This window comes from Fragaria vesca, linkage group LG4, assembly GCF_000184155.1.
Source record: "Fragaria vesca subsp. vesca linkage group LG4, FraVesHawaii_1.0, whole genome shotgun sequence".
Taxonomy (NCBI): Eukaryota; Viridiplantae; Streptophyta; class Magnoliopsida; order Rosales; family Rosaceae; genus Fragaria; species Fragaria vesca.
The window spans coordinates 5,003,936-5,027,619 of NC_020494.1; the positions used below are offsets into that span (position 1 = coordinate 5,003,936).

At 38.2% G+C, this 23,684-nt stretch overlaps 4 protein-coding genes and 1 non-coding gene across 6 annotated transcripts; 3 read left to right on the top strand and 2 right to left on the bottom strand.

The window, feature by feature from the left end:
* Nucleotides 1-1,088: 1,088 nt before the first annotated feature.
* LOC101310688 (glutamyl-tRNA(Gln) amidotransferase subunit B, chloroplastic/mitochondrial-like) lies at nt 1,089-8,588 on the bottom strand. The gene is made up of 9 exons (XM_004296494.1): nt 8,420-8,588; nt 6,559-7,248; nt 6,260-6,495; nt 5,124-5,264; nt 4,806-5,009; nt 4,084-4,281; nt 3,943-4,011; nt 2,681-2,797; nt 1,089-2,521 (listed from the first exon to the last, which is right to left on the bottom strand). The coding sequence occupies exons 2-9, from the start codon at nt 7,178-7,180 to the stop codon at nt 2,441-2,443; spliced, it is 1,668 nt and encodes a 555-aa protein (XP_004296542.1). The 5' UTR covers nt 7,181-7,248; nt 8,420-8,588; the 3' UTR covers nt 1,089-2,440.
* Nucleotides 8,589-9,026: 438 nt separating this feature from the next.
* TRNAS-AGA lies at nt 9,027-9,108 on the top strand. The gene has a single exon. It is a non-coding gene; the product is annotated as a tRNA-Ser (tRNA).
* A 614-nt stretch (nt 9,109-9,722) lies between these two features.
* On the top strand, nt 9,723-13,082 carry LOC101310980. Its single transcript, XM_004296495.1, has 4 exons — nt 9,723-9,900; nt 11,672-11,742; nt 12,021-12,156; nt 12,840-13,082. Exons 1-4 carry the CDS (start codon nt 9,723-9,725, stop codon nt 12,923-12,925), a joined length of 471 nt encoding a protein of 156 aa, XP_004296543.1. The 3' UTR covers nt 12,926-13,082.
* A 1,699-nt stretch (nt 13,083-14,781) lies between these two features.
* On the top strand, nt 14,782-15,920 carry LOC101311268. The gene is made up of 3 exons (XM_004296496.1): nt 14,782-15,028; nt 15,116-15,293; nt 15,399-15,920. Exons 1-3 carry the CDS (start codon nt 14,902-14,904, stop codon nt 15,634-15,636), a joined length of 543 nt encoding a protein of 180 aa, XP_004296544.1. The 5' UTR covers nt 14,782-14,901; the 3' UTR covers nt 15,637-15,920.
* Nucleotides 15,921-16,886: 966 nt separating this feature from the next.
* Nucleotides 16,887-20,933, bottom strand: LOC101311560. 2 transcript variants are annotated; one of them, XM_004296497.1, is made up of 2 exons: nt 17,467-18,747; nt 16,887-17,075 (listed from the first exon to the last, which is right to left on the bottom strand). In XM_004296497.1, exon 1 carries the CDS (start codon nt 18,546-18,548, stop codon nt 17,484-17,486), a length of 1,065 nt encoding a protein of 354 aa, XP_004296545.1. In that variant the 5' UTR covers nt 18,549-18,747; the 3' UTR covers nt 16,887-17,075; nt 17,467-17,483. The 2 variants fall into 2 exon arrangements, with proteins under 2 accessions (XP_004296545.1, XP_004296546.1); XM_004296498.1 differs by lacking the exon at nt 16,887-17,075 and adding an exon at nt 20,746-20,933 and having other exon boundaries at nt 17,253-18,542.
* Nucleotides 20,934-23,684: the final 2,751 nt, after the last annotated feature.

Consider the following 23,684-nt stretch of genomic DNA (forward strand, 5'->3'; position numbering starts at 1 on the left):
AATTAAACTTAATTAAATTAACTTAATTAACTAACCTAACCTAAACCCGTTACGTTAAGGTTTAAACGTTAAAGTAAAGTTAGTTTGGTCGAACGAAAAACGAAACGAAAAGTAAAAACGAAACGTAACGTACCCGGTAAACCTTAACCGTTAAACGGGTTACGGGTCCGGGTTCCCCGTACCCTAACGTTAAACGTAACGTAACCGGTACGTTAAAGGTAAGGGTTTTACGGTTTAAGGGTTTTAACGGGTTTAAAAAAACGTTTTAAAACGGTTTCCCGGTTACCCGTAACTTAAGTTAACCGTAACCTTCCCGTTTCCCGTTACTTAACCGTAACGTACGTTAGTTTTGTTTACTTTCGTTACGGTTAGTTAAGTGTCTACGTACTAACCTTACTTACTCGTCGCCNCCTACCTACTAAACTTAACCTTAACACGTTCGTACCCTACGTAACGTTACGTTACGTTACGTTACGTTACGTTACGTTACGTTACGTTACGTTACGTTACGTTACGTTACGTTACGTTACGTTACGTTACGTTACGTTACGTTACGTTACGTTAACGTTAACGTTAACGTTACGTTACGTTACGTTACGTTACGTTACGTTACGTTACGTTACGTTACGTTACGTTACGTTACGTTACGTTACGTTACGTTACGTTACGTTACGTTACGTTACGTTACGTTACGTTACGTTACGTTACGTTACGTTACGTTACGTTACGTTACGTTACGTTACGTTACGTTACGTTACGTTACGTTACTACGTACGTACGTCCTTAACGATAACCATATTGGTGAAATTTTGTATAGATGATCTACACAAGATGATCTAGATATGTCTAGAAGAAAGTTTGAGGAAATTCGATCGGGAAGTGGTGTAAAAATGGAAATCCGCACCAAAACTTTGGTGCGGACGTCCGCACCTGAGAAAATACTGTATATATATATATATATATACACACACACTTTGGAATAAGAACTGTTGTGCCAAAAAGAGAAGAAAACAATGCCAATCAAAGTGGTCCGGGCTCCCAATTGAAATCGCAAGAGTTGGTCTTGAAAAAGTTTGCGTCCATTGACATCCTTCGCTTCAAAGCAGTTTGTTCTTCTTGGAAGTATGCTGCAAACTCTTACATCGCCGCACCTCATTACAAACCATTGCCTCAATGTCCATGGCTCGTGCTTGGTAAGAATCAAGAAGACAACAGTTGCAGGTTTTTAAGTGTCGAAGAGAAAAGGGTTTATACCATCAAGAACATATTATTTGAAGGCTGTTGTGTAGGCTCATCACATGGGTGGCTGGTAATTATGAACAAGGATTCAATCATCAATCTTCTGAATCCAGTTTCGGGCGAAAGCATTCAATTCTCAGATATTCAAGCTCTTGGTGAATTTCCCAACTTATGTAGTAGTCATGTATTGAACGTTGTCCTTTCCTCGGAGCCATCTCGCCAAAGTAAGTTTCTCTTGACGATTCGCACTATGAATAATAATAAGCTTACAACATTTAAGCATGAAGACAAAGCATGGTGTAGCTTGCTCCTTCACCAGCACCCTAGCTCTCGGGAGATCGCATATCAAGACGGTAAACTATTTGCAGTGTTGGGCGACGATGTAGTTCATGTTTTGGACTTTGACAAATGACAAATCTGAACATGGTCGGACAACAACTGTATATATTTTGGCACAGCGCTGGCCGAGCAATCAATATGTGACTCGTGATGATTACATCGCGGAATGCTCTTGTTTAGTGGAGTCCTTGGGTGAGATTTTTCGTGTGACAGCGGTTTTCGTAGGGAGCTCGGATGATTTTTCCGATCTAGAACTGTATTTTGAGGTCTATAAGGTGAGTTTCATGACTAGACCAAATGGCTACGGTTTCGCTAGATGGGAGAAAGCGGAGGATTTAGGTAACAGATTTATCATTTGGTGTCAAAAACAATCTCCGATAGCATTATCTGCCTCAGATTTTACAGAGTTTGAAGAAAGCTCGATTTACTATTTTCTCTGTGGTGGCATTTTCAAGTACAACTTTGTTCCCAATCTGTCCCTGAAGTAGGAACTTTCTTATTAAGATATGTACACGTTAGTTTTCAGTTTAGAATACTTATTTTTAGAGCAGTTCTGCTGGATTCGATGAGTAGATGGTCTCATCTTAGAATTCTAGATATTTTGATGAATGGATTACTGTGCATCACTGATGATCTTCATGACAAATGCCTGGTTGTCTTCCAAAACAATAGTATGAACATTACCAAGTTGTCTTCCAAAACTGACGGTCTCTCACATGGTATGCCTGTCTGCTGAAAATGTCTCTAGAGAAAGAAAATGAACTCCAAAATTAGGAGCTTGAAGGTGATTATATATCTGGAGCATCATCAGCAGTTGTGTGTAAATGTAAATTAAACAAATTGTTTGCAGATAACATGTACATCAGCTTTTGGCATTTAATTTCTCTAATAGAATCTTGTTTAAAATCCCCGGATTTGCTTTTCCCTTCGAGAGTTTCATTATCTGCACAGAGTTAAATAGTTTCAAACCACCTCAATGAATAAGATAAATAAGTTACTACTAGCGTAAGGCGTAAGCCCAAAAGGAAAAGGGAGTCTAGGGAGGAGGGATAAAAATGATCTACCCTTGTAATCACAAAAGAATATATCTATTGAATTTTACCTGGCCAGCAAAATAACCTTGCAGCTTAGTCTTTCCACCACGATATTGGTCCAGCTGCTTTGGATTCTCAGATAATACCTTTTCTACCATTTTCTCAATCTCAGCGGGATCTACAATCTGTTACAACCAAAACCATTAGAGAACCATCAATTTTCTAACAAATTATGTAATATCATATTATTTTGTCATAAGTGTACAAGTTATGTTGGCTGCTTTCTTGGCTGCAGAAGTGTACAAGTTATGTTTGCCATCATATAACAGAACTATTCTATTCTATAAACTTATATGTAAAGTAGAGAAATTAGAGTTCATGCAGCAGGGGAGAAAGGTCAAAAGGCTATTCCCTACAGACTAAACTTTTGGTCCTTAAAAAGAAGAGATCAGCTTTTCAAAGGCGACATCATTCATTATATTGTTGTTCAAAATAATTAGATATATATATATATATATGCAGGCCGGATGTGGAGCGGACGTCCGCACCGGCCTTAAAGTGCGGACGTCCATCCGTTCTCCACCCTCCGGCGCCGGCGACGGCGCGCCTCCACCCCAGAAGACTCCNGCAGCCGTCCCAACCACTTTCCCTCCCCCGGCGACGTCCATTTCTTTTCCAGTTTTCCGAGTACTCACCCTAAAACTTACAACAAGTCAATCTCGCCGGAAACTGGAAAAAAACGGACTCGCCGAGGAGGGAAAGTGGTCGGGGACGCTGCTGGAGTCTTCTGGGGTGGAGGCGCGCCGTCGCCGGCACCGGAGGGTGGAGAACGGACGGACGTCCGCACTTTAAGCCGAGTGCAGACGTCCGCTTCTCATCCTCTCTGTGTGTATATATATATATATATATATGTATATTTATATATATGTCAAGGTTCATAACTATCCTTTCTAATGATTCTGTCTATTGACTGTCCAAACACATAGAGGGCATACTACTAGCGGGAAGAAAAAAAGAAAAAAAAAAGCAAAACAAAATTGTCTTTTGACTTCAAACTAGAAAACATCTTGGGACATTCCAAATTTCCAATAGCAAAAATGAATTTGCCAAATATTTAAAGAAATCTAGAATATTATTTTTGAGAAATGTGGTCATATATGTTGAATTTAAACCAGAAAACATCAAAGAAAAAAAATAGGAAGTGTGCTATATTAAGCGGTTCCACAGGCTCTGCCTTGTGAGCATCGATCCATCAAGCATTCACACATCTGACCATTTCAAAGAATTATGCTATGAACTAAAAAGCCTGGCAATACAGTAAACAACTTGCCTGAACTAAATCTTTTTCTTCTATCAGTCCCTTCACAGTACCACCTTTTGCTAGTAGCTCAAACAATATCTGCAAATTTATTGATTTTAGATATATCTAAAATTGTAAAAGTTATCCCAAAATGACAAAATAAATCATTACCTGTTTCCCTATCTTCCCACTAATAGTCCCATCTTTTATGGAAGCTATTAACTCAGCCAACTCTTGGGGGGAAAGCTTGACCTCAGTGATGGTCAACTCTTCATTTTTCATAAACGCAGCGATATCACTCATAATCCAGTTGGCAGCTAGCTTGGAATCAGCACCCGTTGTAATCGTAGTATCAAAAAACTCTGCGACCTAAGGTATACATTAAGCATGTGTCCCACTTCAGGTCAAGTACGATGATATACCATTTAGATAACGTATCCCTAGCAGTACTTAAAAGGTTACAATAAATGGCTGATTAGAGGATGTAAGACTTAAGGAAACATCAAGTACTAAAAACCTTCTGGTCACATGTTATACTAAGTAGTAAGTGCCCAGACTATTGAAGAAGATAGATATTTTTGTTTTATTCTTTCCTTCTTTTTTTTTTTCCTCCCAGTCCAGTTTTCTATTTCACTGACACATAAATCTTGTTTAATATGCAGATTGAATAACTTGACCTCAGAAACTATATTTTACATCGAATATGTCTGTGACAATCATGTGAATAGAATGCATTCATCTTTTCTATATTTCTTAACTACTCTGTCAAATCTTCAAGCAACAGTTGAGTCATAAATTTCAACTTCTGCTGTGTTCTTTGGATAGCAAATTACAGAACAATTAGCAACTTCCAGATAGAGCAAGCATTTAGAAGAAGAATCCAGGGGACTCACATTCATGTCATTAGCAAGGAAAAGAACGTCCTGCATGCTTAGGCCCATCTTTTCATACCTTCGACGCTTCATTTCTGGAAGTTCAGGCAAAGAGTTATGTATACCATCAACATATTCTTGGGTGAGAAAAACTCCTGGAAGGTCTGGTTCAGGAAAATATCGGTAATCAGATAGTCCTTCTTTCTTCCTCATTGTAACTGTTTTCTGAACATTACAATAGTGTTAACGGAGCATGTAATCAGACAAAGGAAATGACAACTATACAATATTATACTTGTTTGACAAGGTGCTGAGACTGAAAAGAAAAGGTAAAATCACCTGAGTGCCTTCCTCCCATAGCCGCGTTTCCTGTACAATTTCTTTGTCTTGGCCCTGACTATGAAGAAGCACCTGCCTCGAAATTTCATAATCAATTGCCCTGCTCATGTTTGAAAAAGAATTCAAATTTTTTATCTCCACCTGCCAATGTAAGAAGATCATCAGACGCCAAAGGCCAAGGCAATAAATGATAGTATTATATCATCAGATGACCGGAACAAAATCAATCGTCATGTTGCAACTTCTTTTCTCTTCCCTCTTTTTCAGTGTGCTTGTGTCGTGACTAGTGGATTTCTAATTTCAGAGCTGTGACTTTAACAGTCAATACAAAGGCATACATATAACCTATTTTTTGTTGTTAATTAAATGGAACTTTCTGTTATTAATTATATGGAACAATAATTTTGTGTATTTAATATATCATTCTGCCATTCAGGTACTATAGTGTGTATGTTTGTGTTTGATGAGGCACATGCTTTCTTTCTGGAAGATGACATTGAGGACTAAAAGTAACAAAAATTACATCTCCTAATATTGTTCACTGGATCATTCTTCAAAAGGTAAGAAGAAGCTAACGTAATGGAATATTTAACAATGTATTCTAGAGTAATAGTAGTTGGAGTATGATAATGCACCTGCGGGATTGGGTATGGTCATGGTAAACTTAGAAGGTTGAAAGTTTAAAATACACAACAGTATTAGATGAAGAAAAAATGGTTTCTGGAAGGACGTGTACCAAGGCACCAAGCCTTCAACAACCCTCTATTTTCAGGTGTTCCAATCTGCCTTGGTTTACAGAAAATAACTATATTTATAGGCTCCAAATACATCTCCTTGGACTCGTAAACTACCAAAAGACTTATCAAGGACTCGGTAAATACCAAAAAATCCTTGCCGTTCTTAAAGATATTGAACTACACCAAACATGTACTCTCACAAAATTTCATATGAACAATTTAAGTACTTATATATTGTCATATACTGACTTAGGCTCTTAAAGTTACATTGAGACTTTTGTTGGACCAAAAATGCATTGGTTTTGAAGTTGATATTATGGTCTATGCCTTTATATATATTCTTTTTATAATTTAACTTTATTTATTAGCACAATAAATAAATAAGTTAAAGGTACTTGCCTTTGTACCAAACTGTGATTGCCCAATTGGTCGGACAGAAACATTGACATCACAACGAAGTGAACCTTCTTGCATATTGCCATTACTCACTCCCAAATACCGAACAACCCTCTGTATTTCGGCAGCATATTCAGCAGCTTCAATACCATTTCTCATATCAGGTTCAGAAACAATCTCAAGCAAGGGTACACCCGCTCTATTTAGATCAACCTGCAGAAAAGAACAAACATTGATAACTTTTACAAAAAAGATAATGTTGATGGAAAGTACGAAGGGAAAGCTACTTTCCTGTGAGTAACTTCCATCATCTGAATGCATTAACTTCCCTGCATCTTCTTCCATGTGAACTCTTGTAACGCCAAACTTTCTGTGCCCACCACCAAACTCTACTGGAATATCCAAATCAATGTAGCCACCAGTCGCAATTGGAACATCAAACTGGGATATTTGGTACCCCTTTGGAAGGTCAGCATAGAAGTACTGTTTCCTATCAAACTTCGAGTTCAGTGCCAATTTGCAATTGAGTGCAAGTCCAACTTTCACAGCAGCCTCAATGACCTTAAAGTTCAGAATCGGTAAAGCACCAGGCAGACCCATACAAATGGGGCAAATACTAGTGTTTGGTTGAGATGCATAATTATAGGGGCAACTACAAAAGGCCTTGGTAAGAGTAGATAGCTGGACATGGGTTTCGATACCTATGACTGCTTCGTAGTCCTTCAAGGCATTCTCAAGTGTCTTATTCTGGGTCAAGTTAGAAACTTTCGCTTGTGGGGGATTAACCTTTTCTTGGGTAGCTGCCTGGGTGGTTTGTGCACTTCTCATTGTGCAGTAGAAAAGAACATTCTTTCTTCTGAGTAATGTGGTGGGATGGAACACAAAAGGGTGGGTCTGAAAGCTTCTAAATATTGTGGAGGCCATGTTCTTAAACTCGATTGGATCCGATATCAAACAATCAGGAGCCTCTCTTTGCAAACATGAAGCAATGCCTGAAAGATAAGATTTTGAATCTTAAGGGTGTGTTTGGACAGAGAGTTTTCAGTTTCCACTGACATTCTTAAATGACAATCAATTATGATTCCAGGAATTAAATTCCAGTTATTGAGAATTCGTTTGTTTGGGTTTGATGACCGGAATTACAAATCTTATTATTTTGCATTGATTTGTTTCAAACAAGTAAACTCAACAGCTTCCAAACATATTAGAAATCTGATCAATGATCACAATGATGCAAATTCAACGTCCTCTCACACATATGAATCAAAACAAAAACTCAAAGTATATAACTTGTTATTTATTGCTTGAAAAATGAGAGCAGAGCAAAGCAAAGCATTGCTCAGGAAAGAAAAGAAAAAGAAATGAATGAGAGCATTGACGTTTATAACCAATTCACAATGGCATCAACTGTAAGCATAATTCAGAGCCTAAGATTCCCTGTTAGCAAATTTCAATATGAGACAAATGGGTAGTCAAAATGAGAGAATGATATTGGGTTGGATTCTAGATCCATCGTTGTTCATAGAGTGATGGTATAAATCAAATACTGATACACAATAATGTTTTAAAAGGCTAAGGCGTAGCCGAGGCAATGACATGAGAGCCTCACCAAGGCGCTTGCCTTGAGGCGTAAGGCGTAAGCCTTTTGTTAAATAACCAAAATCTTTAATTGTAACTGAAGGTCACAAAAACAGCTCATCTGCTATGCATTTGAGTATCATATATGGTTCAACTAGCACATAGCAGTGCTTCAAAAACAAAGAGCTAGCACATAACAGGAAACGTTGGTACCCCTGACCTTTAAAAAAAAATGAGTGTAAAACATAGCAGGAAGCATTGCTTGTAATGAAGTTCAAAACAACAGTAAAAAGGCTAAATTGGTTCAACTAGCACATAGCAGCACATAGCAATTTAACCCAATTCACTCTTTACAATTCCAATTGATACCAGCACAAATCACAACCTTTATGACCTTTACAAATCTTTCTGATACCAGCACGTATTCAGTGAGCCAAATCCAATTAATACCATCACATATTCACAAATCACAACCTTTACGAAGCAAACATCCAATTTACAACCAATGCACATTGCACTATCAAATCCATATATAGACAAACAACATATATGCTCTTTGAAAGAAAGCATAATCTTTAACAATACCTCTAACTCTGTAACCCAAAAACCAAAAGCGCCTTTCCTTCTTCAATAATTTTGTGTTGAGACTTGAGAGAGCAGAACTGAGTTAAAGACCAAAAATGAGATGGGAGGAGGGAGGCTGAAGCGAATATCAGAATTTTAATTCAATTCCTGCATATTTTTCCTATCCAAACACACTGTAAATTCATGATAAATATCTAAACTTGAACAATACCAAAAACATAATCCAAACCAAAGCATTCACCTTTTCAAGTAATCCAACGTTAAGCTATCAGAGTAGACACAGAAAACACAAAACCCAACATATCAAAATGATCAAACAAGTGGTGGGCATGTCGATTATGGCAATCCAAATGGTAAAGGGTATTCTTTCCAGTACAAGAAGCAGTAAATGAATGAAACCCAGAATGAGAGCACTTACTTGTAAACCCAGAAGAAGATGAGATGAGAGTTTGGTTGAGAACTGAGAAGAGTGAAGTGAAAAGTAAGGGGAAGAGAAGCAGATAATGAAAACCTAGTTCAACACAACTTTGGCTCCAATCCGTCGACACTCGTATCTTCTTAAAATAAATGAGATTGATAAATTGTTTAAAGACACTGAACCATCGAAGTGGACGTGCCGGAGTGGTTATCGGGCATGACTAGAAATCATGTGGGCTTTGCCCGCGCAGGTTCGAATCCTGCCGTCCACGCTTTTTTTCTTACACTTGCATTTCTTTTCTTTTTTTGTTTACCAAAAGTTGGTACTTCAGTACTTGCAGATTATTTCTACTTTGACTTAATTTGTAATTCTTTACCCGAAATGTAAAGCTCTATGTTACTATGTTCAAAAATACTGCCATATGATCAAGTTCCATGAAAAATGGAGCAGCTCTGTTGTTGTAGGAGTGTAGACTAGTTACCGAACACAGTTGTGGGATAATTCAGTTGGTATGTGCATGCTTGTGGTTGAGTTAAAGTTCGATCCCAATCTTTAACTGCAGTCACTAAGCTTATGTACAAATGTAGAAATGTAGGATAGCATTTCACTCTCCAAACTTTTGTTCACCGAAACAGAAGGTAACTCGACTCGAGTGGAGTAAAATAAGAGATGTCAAGCTTTGTTTGTTTGTTACCTACATCACCATAGCAGCAAGCCACACACTTGTAAATAACCGAGGTTGTTAACTGGGAGTAAAATCAAGCGTATGGTCATAAGAGTTCAGACACTTTTGAAGTCATAGCCATGCCGTGCACAGTGGTTGGTCTTAATTAGTTCGCTGCTAACAATATAAACAAACACTGACACACTCTTTGTGCCATAAATATGAATCACCAAAACAACAAAGGAATAGGAATGGAGGGACAGCAGCAATGGAGGCCCAGACTGTCGTTCAGGAGCGCCACCATAATGATGTGCTTGCTGAACCTCATCACTGCTCTTCTTTTGCTTCAGGGCTTTCTCTCATCTGCTTCTTCCCGCTCCAAATCCTCACCCACTTCAGGTCCATTTCTCTCTCTTTTTCTTCACAATTTGGCATTTGGGTATTGTCCATCTTTGCATAGCTTGATAACCCATCATTTGGATTTGCTAAATTTATGACCTTTTTTGGGTTGTGGGTTTTTCTTGAGGAACCCAATTGTCAATGATTTGTTCTTGACTGGTCTCGGAATGTATTGATTGCATCCCTATACTTGAGTTTTATGTGAAGTTCTTCATAATTTGGATACAGAACAGCTCATGAGTTGAAACTTGATTAGTAAAGTAAATCCATTTATCAAATACCTAACTGGGATTGTTGAACAGCCATGAGGTTTGATTGGGGAACCAGAATACAGCACCACGTAGTCTAATTCCATTGTAGGTTCTATAGGAGAAGAGTTCATTAGTTTTGTAAGTTTTTTTTTTTTTTAGAAGTTCTTCATAATTTGGATACAGAACAGCTCAAAAGTTGAAAACTTGATGATCAAACTAAATCCAATGATCAAATACCTAACTGGGATTGTTGAGCAGCCATGGGGAACCAGAATACAACACCACATATTCCAATTCCATTGTAGGTTTTTTTAGGAGAAGAGTTCATTTGTTTTTGAGGTTTAGGTCCTAGGGAACACCTTACACCAAGATTAATTTTGTTTAGACAGAAAGTTTCTCTAAATGTACTTTGAGTAAATGTCCAAGGATGGTGATTGTCATCTTCAGTAGTTTGTTCAGCTTCTTATCGTGATATGCCTTCGTCTCTTCCTTCCAATATGGATTGTTTGTTTTCTTACATATACTAGTCCCTATTTCCATTTAGGTCCAATGTCTGGACTACCGAAACAGCAGTAGTCTTCCCCTTCCCTTAAGGGCTTAAGCATGAGGATTTAACTACTTGCTCCATCAAAATTGAACCTAGATATTGCCCATTGATAAAAAAATAAAAAAAAGGAGACACATTATTTGGTTACTAGGGCCTTGTTACTGAAATTTGGGTAGGTTTTTGGGTAGGTTTCATGATCTAGAAGTGGAGGACCACCTGAAATTTGTAACCAAGTGGATGCTCTCTGACAAAGAAGATGGTGAGAAAGAACGTAATAAACCAGTCATGTTCATGGAATTTGGCTTGGTGGACCAGCTTGATAGATTTTACAAAACTATTTACGGTGTCATATACAAATCTGCAAAGAAACACCAGGCTGGGCAGGTGCTTTAGTGTGGCAGTTTATTGTTGGAGGAATGGAAAAGTTTAATGATGAATTTCGGATTATTCCATAGGAGAGGCCATCTTCCTATAAGCTGATAATAGAACATACATGTAGGTTGGCTAGGATCCACGGTCCAGTTTTAGAACAGCGAAATTTGAAAGAGCTGTGCTTACAAAAACACCGAAATGCTTAGTTTTGAGCTGAAGGTTCATTCCTTTTGAGGGGGAGGGGGCTAAATTAGGATGTGTTGTGGTTTGCGGTGTTTACAGGAGGGAAGGTTTCATTCCTTTAGACCAGATTCTGATGCCTTCTCACTGTGAACTTGTGAAGTACAAAAATTGGAACCTTAGTTGATGGTTGCAATGAGCTAATTATAAGAAACCGTTGTACAATATGGTGATTGTTAACACATTCCTTTGCAGTTCTAGGAGAAACTTTGAAACTGTAAAAGGCTGCTGCTCTGCAGACAAAAAAATTCATGATTTATAATGATATTCTTGACTTTATTTGCATTTCTTATGTACTGTTTATAAAAATCTCTTTATGTACATTGAACTATCTGATGTCATAATCATATTCCAACTGCAGCCACACTCAGGTATGTTAGAGAATCTGAAGAGATCCGTCTTGCTATGCAACCTTTGGAACTAATGAAAAGGGTAAGTATGGATGTTATTATTGGACTACAGTAATTACAACTCTAGTTAAATGTTTCTGCTACTGGTTGTTTAACATAAATAAAATGGTAGTGCCCATGCAAAACCTGAGTTGAATTGTTTCCTACATGGGCTCATTAATTATAGATTAGAATACCGTCTCTCCAAACCTGCATCTGGCTGTTTGTCTGAAATATTTTTTATTTCCACTGAGCTGAGGTTTTCTTAAACTGTTTTACATAACAGATATTTTTCCTTATCAAAATTTCTTCTCTTGTCAGGTGAGGGAAATCCAACGAGAAGCATCTGGAGAACCAGAAACAGGCCAAGAGAAAGAGACAAGGCAAACAGTTGCAGTTGACCTCTCAAAAAGATTGAAGGATCTGCATTCAGCTAACGATGCTAACAGCTTGAAAGGTGAACATGTCTTTCTCTACCATACATAATTGCTTTTATTTGTCAAGCAGCTATTTATCCTTTTTTAGGATCACTTGGTAATTGTTCCTAAGCTAAACTCTAGTAGTGGACTATCAGGCATTTGTGTTTCCAGCTCATGGTTTTAGTTGCGGATACAGGTTTTCTCCATGTCTGTCTTGTATTACAATCATACCATGTCTCTCTAGGACTCTAGGTTGTAGAGTTGAAAATCTCTGTGTCTATTTAGAGTTGAAAATCCTATACATGATGCATTTCTTTGATGTACATTTTGCATATACAAGTCTATGAAGAACCAAGAACAATTGATGATATTGTAACCAGTCTCATGCATTTTGACCTTAAATGTGTCAGACCATGTGTGACATCTCCCGTATTTGTCAAGAAGTATCATGTATGTTGCCTTAGTGCAGATAAAATGTTCCTTCTTGATTTAGAATTTGCTGCATCACAAAACGCTATTCATTCATATTGTGCTTGCTTTTGATGCTGGATTTAGTTTTCATTGTTTCTTGTATGATTTTCTGTTGTCTGTATATGAAATGGATATGACAGTTTTTTAAAATTACCTTGTCCTCATGATTCGAGTAAATGTTTTGTGGTAGTCCTTCGGAATTTATTTATTGGAATGAACTAGATTGACCAATTTGTATTATGTTCTGCAGCCTTGGAAGAGTGGCGTAAACGGAAGATGGAACGAGCAAGACTACGTGACCTGGAGAAAAATGGAACACTCACGTCTCAAGCTTGAGCTCTCTCTTGTTATTGTTGACCGTATACTTGAATTTGAACACCAAGTTGTCTGGAAATCGTGTTGTACATGTGTATATCTGAACTCTGATTTGATAACAAAGAACTATCTGATTATTATTTATATACTATATACTAAAACAGGGTTTCGCAAAATTACATTTTACCTTTCTTGTCATGAAAAATCTCAGCTTTGCCGCAGCCCAATAAAAGACCGTTTTATTCTTTCTCACGAAATTACATATTTGTCTTTTCTGTCATGGAAAATCTCAATTTTGTCACGGCCCAGTAAAAGAGCGTTTTATTCTCTCTCGTAGCTTTACATGTTTGCCACTCAATTTTTCGTTACTTTTCTTTAGAGTTATGAAATAGACTATTTTACCCTTCTCAAATAACTTAATTACAGCTTTACCATGTTTCCACACTTAACCGAACCCGCAGCAACGCGCGGGTCACTGTCTTGTACATACTAAATTGGAGCAAAGAGAATATGTATCTAAGCATGAAAGTAACCCAAATGAGCAAGACGACAAGTTAAACAAATTATCCTTCATGTTTCACCACAATCCACCATCCAGTTTACTTTCAACAAGAGATGCTTTACCCAAGGAGTAAATGCAGCAGCGCAGTATAGACTGTATAGTACCTTGCTCAAGTTACCTGAAAACTTCTCTTCCATTGGAGAACTTGTGTTTGACAAAGCACGGGATTCAAGAATATGCCTACGACTTGGCAATGTCAGCAAAGCAAGGGTGGATGATTATCACACTATCTAGCTTTGAAAGAGTGACTGAGTGAATGATCTTATTGACCATCATAATCACACATGGTGTCATGCCACTGTAAAAACTCTGGTCCTAATGTTGCTGAACATATTTTGAGCATTCATCTGCCTCGCAATCCAAGGCAAGATACTATTATTTGGAGCTATGGAAGAAGAGGAGTGTTCACTGTAAAAAATGCATACCAGACTGCAAGGAAACATGTTCTTGGATAGGCACCGGCAACCACATCAGGCAAACCCTTTGAAAATTCAATGGCTTTAAGGAAATAGTGGTAGTCTATGAACTTTTTAAACAAATCATACTATAAATCCAAATACAATACACCTCCTTCAATTTCCAAATACAATACACCTCCTTCAATTTTTGAGTAGAGTAGATTAAGAAGCTCCTAAATTTTTTCATTTCAAAATCTTTTTTTTTTTTTGTTAAAACTCTCTATTCTTAGATATGTTAGTTTTGAACTTACAACAACATGTCAGTTAGACTAGTTAAACATACGGACCACTGCTCACCTAAAACAGCTCTTTGTATACTGCATATCCGAGACTCGATGTAGTTTCTCCTGAATTAAAGTTGTTCTTTAGCCATATTGTTGATAAATGTCACAAGCATGCCTCATTCAATAGCAACAGATCGTTCTAGAATCTTTGTACACAGATTAGAACATACCAGAAGTAGAGAACTTAAGCACCCATCATGATAATGATCCTAATCCAATTCATTTTGGCTACATTTGATCTCCACCGTCAATGAGTTTGCATTATTGGACAAACCTTTTCAGTGTAGGTGACTACCGTGTTACAGCTTCTATATATCTGGTTGTGGATAATGCATCGTTTGTTTTAAAAGTTTAAACTCCAAGAGTGGGAGAAGAGTATCCAAAGACACCGAGAGGGTTTCATAAAAAGTAGAAGCACCAAGCTATGCCAAGTGTCCTACCACCTGTAACCAATGATCCACATGCAAAACTCTCCTGCTTAACACGTATCTTTCAGCTAACACCGTTCACTTTCACCTCAGCTGCCTTGCTGTTCTATAAAGATCCTCATCCAACCTCCTAGCTCTCACCAGAAGATCATCATCCAAGCTCGAACACACAGTCATCGTCTTTGTTGTTAAAAGCATTTGTAAGAAAAGAAAAGAAGTGTTCAGCTGTTTCGATTGGTTGTCAACTTGTGAAAGGAAGAAAGATATGGCGACGGTGGGAAGAAACATAGCAGCTCCTTTGCTGTTTCTCAACTTGATCATGTACTTGATCGTAGTAGGGTTTGCTAGTTGGTGCCTTAACAGGTTCATCAATGGCCAGACCAACCACCCGAGTGAGTATATATTTTCTCATTTTCACTTCAAGGTTTTCCTATTTATGTTTTGTTGAAGCCAAATGCTGACAGCGAAATATTGAACAGGTTTTGGAGGAAATGGTGCAACGATGTTCTTCCTGATCTTTTCCATAATGGCTGGTGTGATGGGAGTAGCGTCGAAGTTGGCTGGAGCAGGCCATCTCAGAGCCTGGAGGAGTGACAGTCTAGCTGCAGCAGGATCTTCATCAATTGTGGCTTGGGCTCTCACTGCACTAGCCTTTGGGTAAAAATAAGCTAGCCTTCAACTAAATCAAGTTCACATATAACACTTCTCAGTTTTTGAACTGTGAACTTGTTCAGATGGTTTGTGTTGTTTTGATTCGAACAGACTCGCATGCAAGCAAATCAATGTTGGAGGATACAGGGGATGGAGGCTGAGGGTTTTGGAGGCTTTCATAATAATCTTGACATTCACCCAGCTTTTGTATCTCTTGCTAATCCATGCTGGTATCTTCAGCAGCAAGTATGGTCCTGGTTACCGTGACACCGACTACCCTACAGCTGCCGGCGGTGTCGATCCAATCCACAAGGGCGGAACTGCAGTCCCTGCTTCTAGGGTGGTCTAAGAATGTCATTTTAGAAGGGACGTCTCGGTCCCACATTAGATGGGAACAACTATCTTTTATCGTCTCCCTTTCTTTTCAGGGAGGGGGTTGTATTTCAAAATTTGACGTGGAATTTCAAGTTTTACTTTGTGGTGTATATTAATGTAGTTAGTAACCCAGGGAGACTTGCGTTGGGCATGTTTGTACTACATGTGTGAGAATTTGTTTTCAGTAGTGTGTGTACATCAGGTGTACAATGTATGTTCTTCATTTCAATCAAATGCACGGTAGCATCTTATCAGATTCTTTTTCTTTGGTGAAATGTTACTAGGGATGGCAATAATCCCCAGCGGGTAGGGTACCCACGGGTATTCGACCCTAACGGGGAAGATATACGGGTATAAACGGGTAACGGGGATGGGGATCCTTAGTATTCGGATTCTTAAATCGGGTACGGGGCGGGTATGGTATTTTGATATTCGTCCCCATCCCCACCCATTAAGGATGAAAATATTATTATATATAATTATATAATTTATTATTATATATATTTATATATAATTTATAAATAAATATTTATGTAAAAAATTTGTAATTCTCTTAATAAACATTTAATGGACCTTCCTTTTTATTATATATTTTTATTCTCTTAATGAAATTTACCGGTATTGTTATGTTTTAACCAAGACTTATATTTATTTTTATTGGATTGAAGTATGAAACTTATTTATTTTGGTATTTGATTTTAATTTCATACTTTTATATAATTGTATTTCGTATTTAAAATAAAAAAATTTAATTTAATACATAATTGTTAACGGGTACGGGTACGGGTATGGAAACGTAATCCCCAAAGGGTACGGGTACGGGGAATCTCCATTATCTAATTACGGGTACGGGGACGGGTACGGGGATGAAAAATGTAAAAAGGTATGGATACGGTATTTTGATCCCCGTACCCTACCCTACCCATTGCCATCCCTAAATGTTACATTCCAAGACTACAAGCAGTTGTTGAACCAGTTCTATTGCTTCATTCACTCGAGTGCTATAGGCATATTATAGGCATATCCTAAGTTCCTAACCATGTATATCTTTCTGCTAACTTTCACCTATTGCAATGGAAGAGCCGGAAGCGACATTTTGAACTTTCTTCCATAACTTTCTTCTTTCTTCCATTACTTCCTTCCATTGCAATGGTAGAGGTCTTCTATAACTTTCTTCCATTGCAATGGAAGAGGCAAAAGCTACATTCTAAACTTCATTCTTTTCCCCAGAAATGATCAGAGATGTGTTACATTATGAAAAATGAACAACCAGATCCTGAAAACAACATGACATCATTATGAATATGAACTTTCTTCAATTACAATGGAAGAGCCAAAGGCGACATTTTCAACTTCTGTCTTTTCCCCTGTAATGATCAGAGATGTGTTGCATTAAGAACAATGAAGCAGATCCTGGAATTAACATGGAAGCAGGACTAGTTAGCATTAAGTGACTACTTCTTAACACAAAGGGAATCAGGCATCAGCAACAAGTGCTATACGCCCAATTTGAGGGCATCAGGTATCAGCAACAAATGCTGGCAAAAGAAATTGATACGCCACATTTGAACTGATCTGTGCTCTACTTACAAACAAATAAAAAAAAGAGAAAAAAGAAAAGGATTCGTACTCATTCCAGAATGTAAATAGTCGGAATTACAAATAACAAAAAGGGGAGATGAAAATCCAGGAGGAGCTCTAGAAGAACACAACTCCTCTACTTAACCTCCCCTGACCTTTCATATCCTGCTTATACTAGTTCTTCTATTAGTAACCATACAAAAATGCCATGGTAGAAGCTTACCAATCAGTAATGAGAGTTTATGCACCCCCATTGACATAACCTTCTTTGCGACCTTCAAATCCTGGCCGCATTAGTTTCTTCTCTCTCTTTGCGATTTTGCGCTTTTTCTTCTCATCAAGTTTTGCTGATATATTATCAGATCTCTTCTTCTGTTTGTCTTGTTTCAACTTGTGTGTGGTTTCAACCCTTTCCTTCCATTTCTCAGCATTCTTCTGATGCTTCTTTTGGTCCTTTTTAATGCTTTGTTTCAGCAACTTTGGATCATCATGAACCTTGACCCCAGCAGCTCTACTGGTTGCTGTTTTCCACAACAGAGACTTGCCTTTCTCTGGATCTTTCTTCATTTCTTCCAACTGTTTGGCCCTCTCAAGCTCCTTCGCCTTTGACAGTCTTCTCTTCTTCTTTCCAACGTCATCATCATCCCCAAGTTTGACACGACTGAATGTGAGCCCTTTAGAAGCCTCTGCAACCTCTTGTTCAACATTTTTGTTCACTGAATCAGTACCAATAGGTTTCTTTTCATCAGATGCAGTTTCTCTCTTCCGTTTCCTGTCATCAGCCCCTTTCTCATATCTCTCCTTCCTTTCAATCCTCTTCCTTGCTCTCTCTGAAACTCCACAATTGCGACCAGACTGAAACTGTTCAATTTTACGACGAAGCCGTTGCTGCAGTTCCTCATATGTCACTGACCTGTCATCACCTTCCAGACCAGGCACCACAGGTTTAGTCTCCATTTCACCACTATCACTATCATCCTCATTCGACTTCTCCTTTTCCAAACTTTGCTTTAGCAAATCAAGGGTTGTTGTAGAAGACTTCTCTGGATCCAACCGATCCCTGCGAGCTTGCTTAATGTTTTTCTTCGTTTCCTTCTTAGCTGAAGCCTTTGCAGGCTTGCTCAGGCCTTGAAACCATGGCTTATCATCCTCATCATTCGGTAAATAGAACCTAGCAGGGATGAGCTCAACTAGCTTGTCCATGAATTGAGAATGCTGATGAATAATAGACTTCAAATCAATAACCGGATTAGAAACAATCGCCTCCCTGTCCGTTTTATTCTTCATCTTTTTCCCCATCTGCATAATGATTAACAAGAAGATAATTGCAAGTGTCAGATGACATCAAAAGTTTGACCAGCACAAATAATCGACCTAACACATATATAACACATGTTCCTATATTCTTAAGAATCTGAAGTTGTGAAGCAAACAAATGACAATAAATGAAAACCAAAATTCTATATCACCACCTAACAATTTTTCATGTGAGCAACACACTCAGCTGCGACAAAACAAAACTAGCCGGTTTGAAACATTTTCAGCATTAGAACTATAAAAATGTATTAGACTCCATGACTCCACCACATAGCAAAATTAACCAGCACAACCCTACCAATTCGAGAACAAGTTGAAGCGAAAGAAACACACTTTTAATTCATAGCCACATACTCAATAAGAACAACAACACATATATGAGCTAGGCTACACTACAGCACAATTGAGCATCTTAAAAAAAATATAAACAGGAGATTACTGAAAGAAAAACCAGAAACAAGATTCAAGAAAGTTACAAAACGATTCAAATTAGTGGATAATCTTGACAAATAAAACAACAGCTTAATCATCCGAGCTCAGAATTCAATTTTACAGTCTCAGAGTAGATTCAATTCAAAAATTATATGAGAAAACAGTAATCCTATCATTTCAATTGTGTTCTTATAAGCACGAGCGGAGAAAATATAAACAGGAAGGTAACAATTGGTGTACTAACTTCAGCAAGATGAAGCCAGGGATTGGTTCTACAGAGGAAGAAGCTGTGAAATTGAATGGGAGGATGGTTGTGATGAAACCCTAAAGAGGGAAGCGGTCTGGAGGTTAACGACGTTTATGGTGAAAAAATTGAAACCATTTATTAGTTTTGCGCTGGACCTGGGTAGAAGTTTATACCTCACAGAAGAAGTCTATTAACCCCCCGTAAGAGTCTTACGGGTAATGGACCACAAACATAAAGATCCAACATGATTAACTCTATCCAAATCTATACCCAATAAGAATGTGCATTGATCGCACTGAACGAAGCAGTACTACTTTGTATCCTAGAATATCAGATGATTCTGATCAATAGTTCATTACCCATTACTCAAAACACTTCAATCAAATAATGGTGCCAGAACTCTATAACTACCATTGCACATTCCTGTAAGTAAACATACCAAATATCTTCTCCAATTCAAACAAAAACATACAGACTCAAGCATCTTGCTAATGAAACGATTAAAACCTACGTTACTACATAACCCAACTTCACTTTTTAAAACCTTGCTGATCAAGTTCCCACCCAACCAAATAGTGATCTTGACTTAATTGTGTGCCTAAGATTATGAAAACAAAACTTTCTGAAACTCATCTAAATTGAAGCTACAGCCAATACTTTCTTCAAGAATACTCCAAAAAGCATATACTAATAGTATTAGCACTCCATAAAACATCAATCAAACTCGGCACATATCAAAGTACAGTACACCTCTTACCAAGTGAGTATACAACGTTGTAAACCTCAAACATCAATTGCCAATATACTTGATATGAAAACAACATAAAGCTAAACCGCATATTCTCATTCCTCCAGAAGTATCTATATTCGGAAACTATTCGATGATGAGATAAAAACCATTGGTTCAGTCGAGTATGAAGAGTAAAAAATACCACTAAATTACAGAAACTTTAGCGTCAAGTCACACACCAGTGTAACAGTTTGATTCATCTTACAATTGAAGGTAACAATATCAAAGCAATTTGATAGTACTGAAAAAGCTAATGAACAACAATAAAACTCTCAAGTCAAGGCCTTGAATGGTTCCAGCAATCCAAATTATCAAACTCCATGTTTCTTCAAAAATAAAATCACCGTTCTGATTTCCTCAATAACCATCAACAAGTTCGAAATTCAATTGAAATCCACATATGGCATTTTGGAGCAACTGAAATCCATTTAAGCCATTGTACAGAATAAAAAACCTAACGAACATTCGAAACAACTCAACAAACTAATGCCATCAAGTATGAATCCTATAGAAACACAGATTTTAAGTGACTAAACCCAATACAATAACTCAATAAAAAAAAACCCAATTCAAAACCCATTACAACTATAACATATACAACTCCACAAAGTCATCAGAAATCAGAAACGAAAAAATAAAGGGAAATAAAAGGGTATAAGCTTATAGCTGAGTTACTGAGTTTAGGGAGGAGTGATGGAACTAAATTGGAAGCTTACCTTAGAACGAGAAGAACAGACGATAAAGAAACGACGGCGATGACGCCGGAGCCGATCTCGTCGACGATTGTGTAGCCGGCTGAGTCGGCGTTCTTGGTGGAGTGAGAAAGAAAGAAGTGAGAATCAGAGAGTCCAATAGGGTTCCGTAGAGGTTTTTCTTTTTTTTTCTTTTTTCTTTTTTTCTCTTCTTTCTTTTATTTATTACCGGGTTATATGGGTTCCATTAACCAATCCGTTTCCGCCCGTTTTTACATAATGCTAACCCATTATGTAATCAGACGGTTAGCGAACAGGGTTTTCAACAAACGGTTAACGAGTTATGGGCTAAATTGTCCGGCCTACGTAAGACTCAATTTGATGGTTTGGTATAAATGGGAGCAAATAGAAATAGAAGAGGATTTTAGAATTTGTGTCTCAATCTTTGTTTACTAGAGACAATGTTCTAAAAGGCGGTAGGCGGTAGGCAGGCGTTAACCCGCAGCCTAGAGCCTGGACAGTCTAGGCGAGGATTAGGCGGGGAATAGGCGATTTGTATTTTTGAAGATTTATTAATTAAAAATATATATTTTACGTAATTTAATATTTGAAAAAGGTCAAATATGGATAAATTATTCAACATAAATCTAGTCAGACTCATTTATAAAATAAATTATAGCTAAAATTTAGCATAACTTCCTGTAAAAAAGTGAGCAACAATAACAAATATAATGAAGTGAAAGTAAATTGAGAATAGAGAATCGTGAAAGATGTGTATCTCATTCATTGATAGGAGCCCTTTATATAGGGAATTACACATTACCAGTATGGTAAGGATATGAATACATAGATCTAGTCTAACTACATATCCTATTGGCATAAGGTAAAGGCACACAAAGAATATCTAAAAAGATATGGAATATCCTAGAACACTCCCCCTTGTGCCGCGCATTGATATGCCAATGGTGCTAATCTGTTGCCTCGTCAAAAACCTCGTCAAGTCACAAAAACCCTGTGGGAGAAAAACTGAACCTTGATCGTAGGAGAAAAAGAGTACAACGCACCAGCCTACTTCATTGAGATGGTACTCCCTCTGATGTGAACATTATTCACAGAGACTTGATAGCCGACGCATGTCTATACTTTTCACATGTTTCTCAAAAGTAGACTTAGGTAAGGACTTAGTAAATAAGTCTGCTACGTTTCCTTCGGAACTAACTTGGTTCACTTGAATGTTGAGAAACGCCTGTTGTTGTTGGTTGTAGAAGAACTTAGGTGAAATGTGCTTTGTATTATCACCCTTGATGTAACCTAACTTCATTTGCTCAATACAAGCTGCATTGTCCTCATAAATGCATGTAGGTCTATCAGTTGTAGAACTTAATCCACTAGTTCCTCTAATGTGCTTAATGATTGATCTCAACCAAACACATTCCCGAACAGCTTCATGCAAAGCTATAATCTCTGCATGATTTGAAGATGTCGCCACTAGAGTCTGCTTAGTAGACCTCCAAGATATCGCCGTATTCCCAATGGTGAAAACATAACCAGTTTGAGAACATCCTTTATGAGGATCAGATAAATATCCGGCGTCGGCGAAACCCACCAACGTATTGTTGGGTGTCTCGGCATAGGATAAGGCGGCGGTGGCGTGCACGGCATTGAACCCGTGTCCAGCAGCCGTACCGGCGGCGTCCATGGCAGCAGTCCGGTCCCTTGGTGGATCAGTGCCGTGTCTTCCATGAGCCATAGGACCATCTTCTGTCCTTCTTGAATCAATGTAGGGAAAGAACAGTCCCAAATCAATGGTACCTTTAAGATATCGAAAGATGTTCTTAACTCCGGTCCAATGACGTTGGGTTGGCACTGAGCTAAATCTAGCTAACAAGTTGATTGAGAATGCAATGTCTGGTCGAGTGCATTGAGCTAAGTACAATAACGCGCCTATTGCACTAAGGTATGGAACCTCTGCGCTCAAGACCTCTTCGTCGTCCTCTTTCGGACGGAATGGATCTTTAGTTATATCCAGACTTCGACCAATCATGGGAGTGCTAACAGGATGCATCTTGTCCATATTAAATCGCCTGAGCATCTTTTGGACATATGCAGTCTGATGGATAAGAATCCCACAGACTCGGTGCTCTAGTTCAAGACATAGGCAAAAACGAGTCTTCCCAAGATCTTTCATCTCAAACTCGGATTTCAGATAAGCCGCGGTCTCTTTGATTTCATCAAGAGTACCGATAATGTTCATGTCATCGACATAAACGGCCACTATTGCAAATCCGGAACTTGTCTTCTTTATGAACACGCACGGGCATAGTTCATCGTTCTTATATCCCTCCCTAATCAAGTAGTCACTTAGACGAGTATACCACATTCGCCCGGATTGCTTTAATCCGTAAAGTGAGTGTTGCAACCTTATAGCATACGCACTCCGTGGTTTAGAGTCACTTGATTTAGGTAACGTAATGCCATCAGGCACTTTCATATATATCTCTGAATCTAGATCCCTATAGAGATATGCCGTAACCACATCCATGAGCTGCATGTCAAGTTTTTCGGACACTACCAAACTGACTAAGTAGCGGAAAGTTATGACGTCCATGACTGGAGAGTAAGTCTCCTCATAATCAATCCCAGGGCGTTGTGAGAAACCTTGCGCCACAAGGCGGGCCTTATACCGAAGCACCTCATTCTTCTCATTACGCTTTCTAACAAAGACCCATTTATGTCCAACAGGCTTTACACTCGGCGGAGTTAGCACTACTGGGCCGAAGACCTGTCTCTTTGTTAGAGAGTCTAATTCTGCCTGGATTGCAACTTTCCATTTAGGCCAATCTGCTCTGTTTTGGCATTCTGCAACAGAGCGTGGTTCGATGTCATCGTGCTCAATGATTTCATGAGCCACGGAATAAGCAAATATATCATCGACATGGGTTGATGACCGGTTCATCAATTCA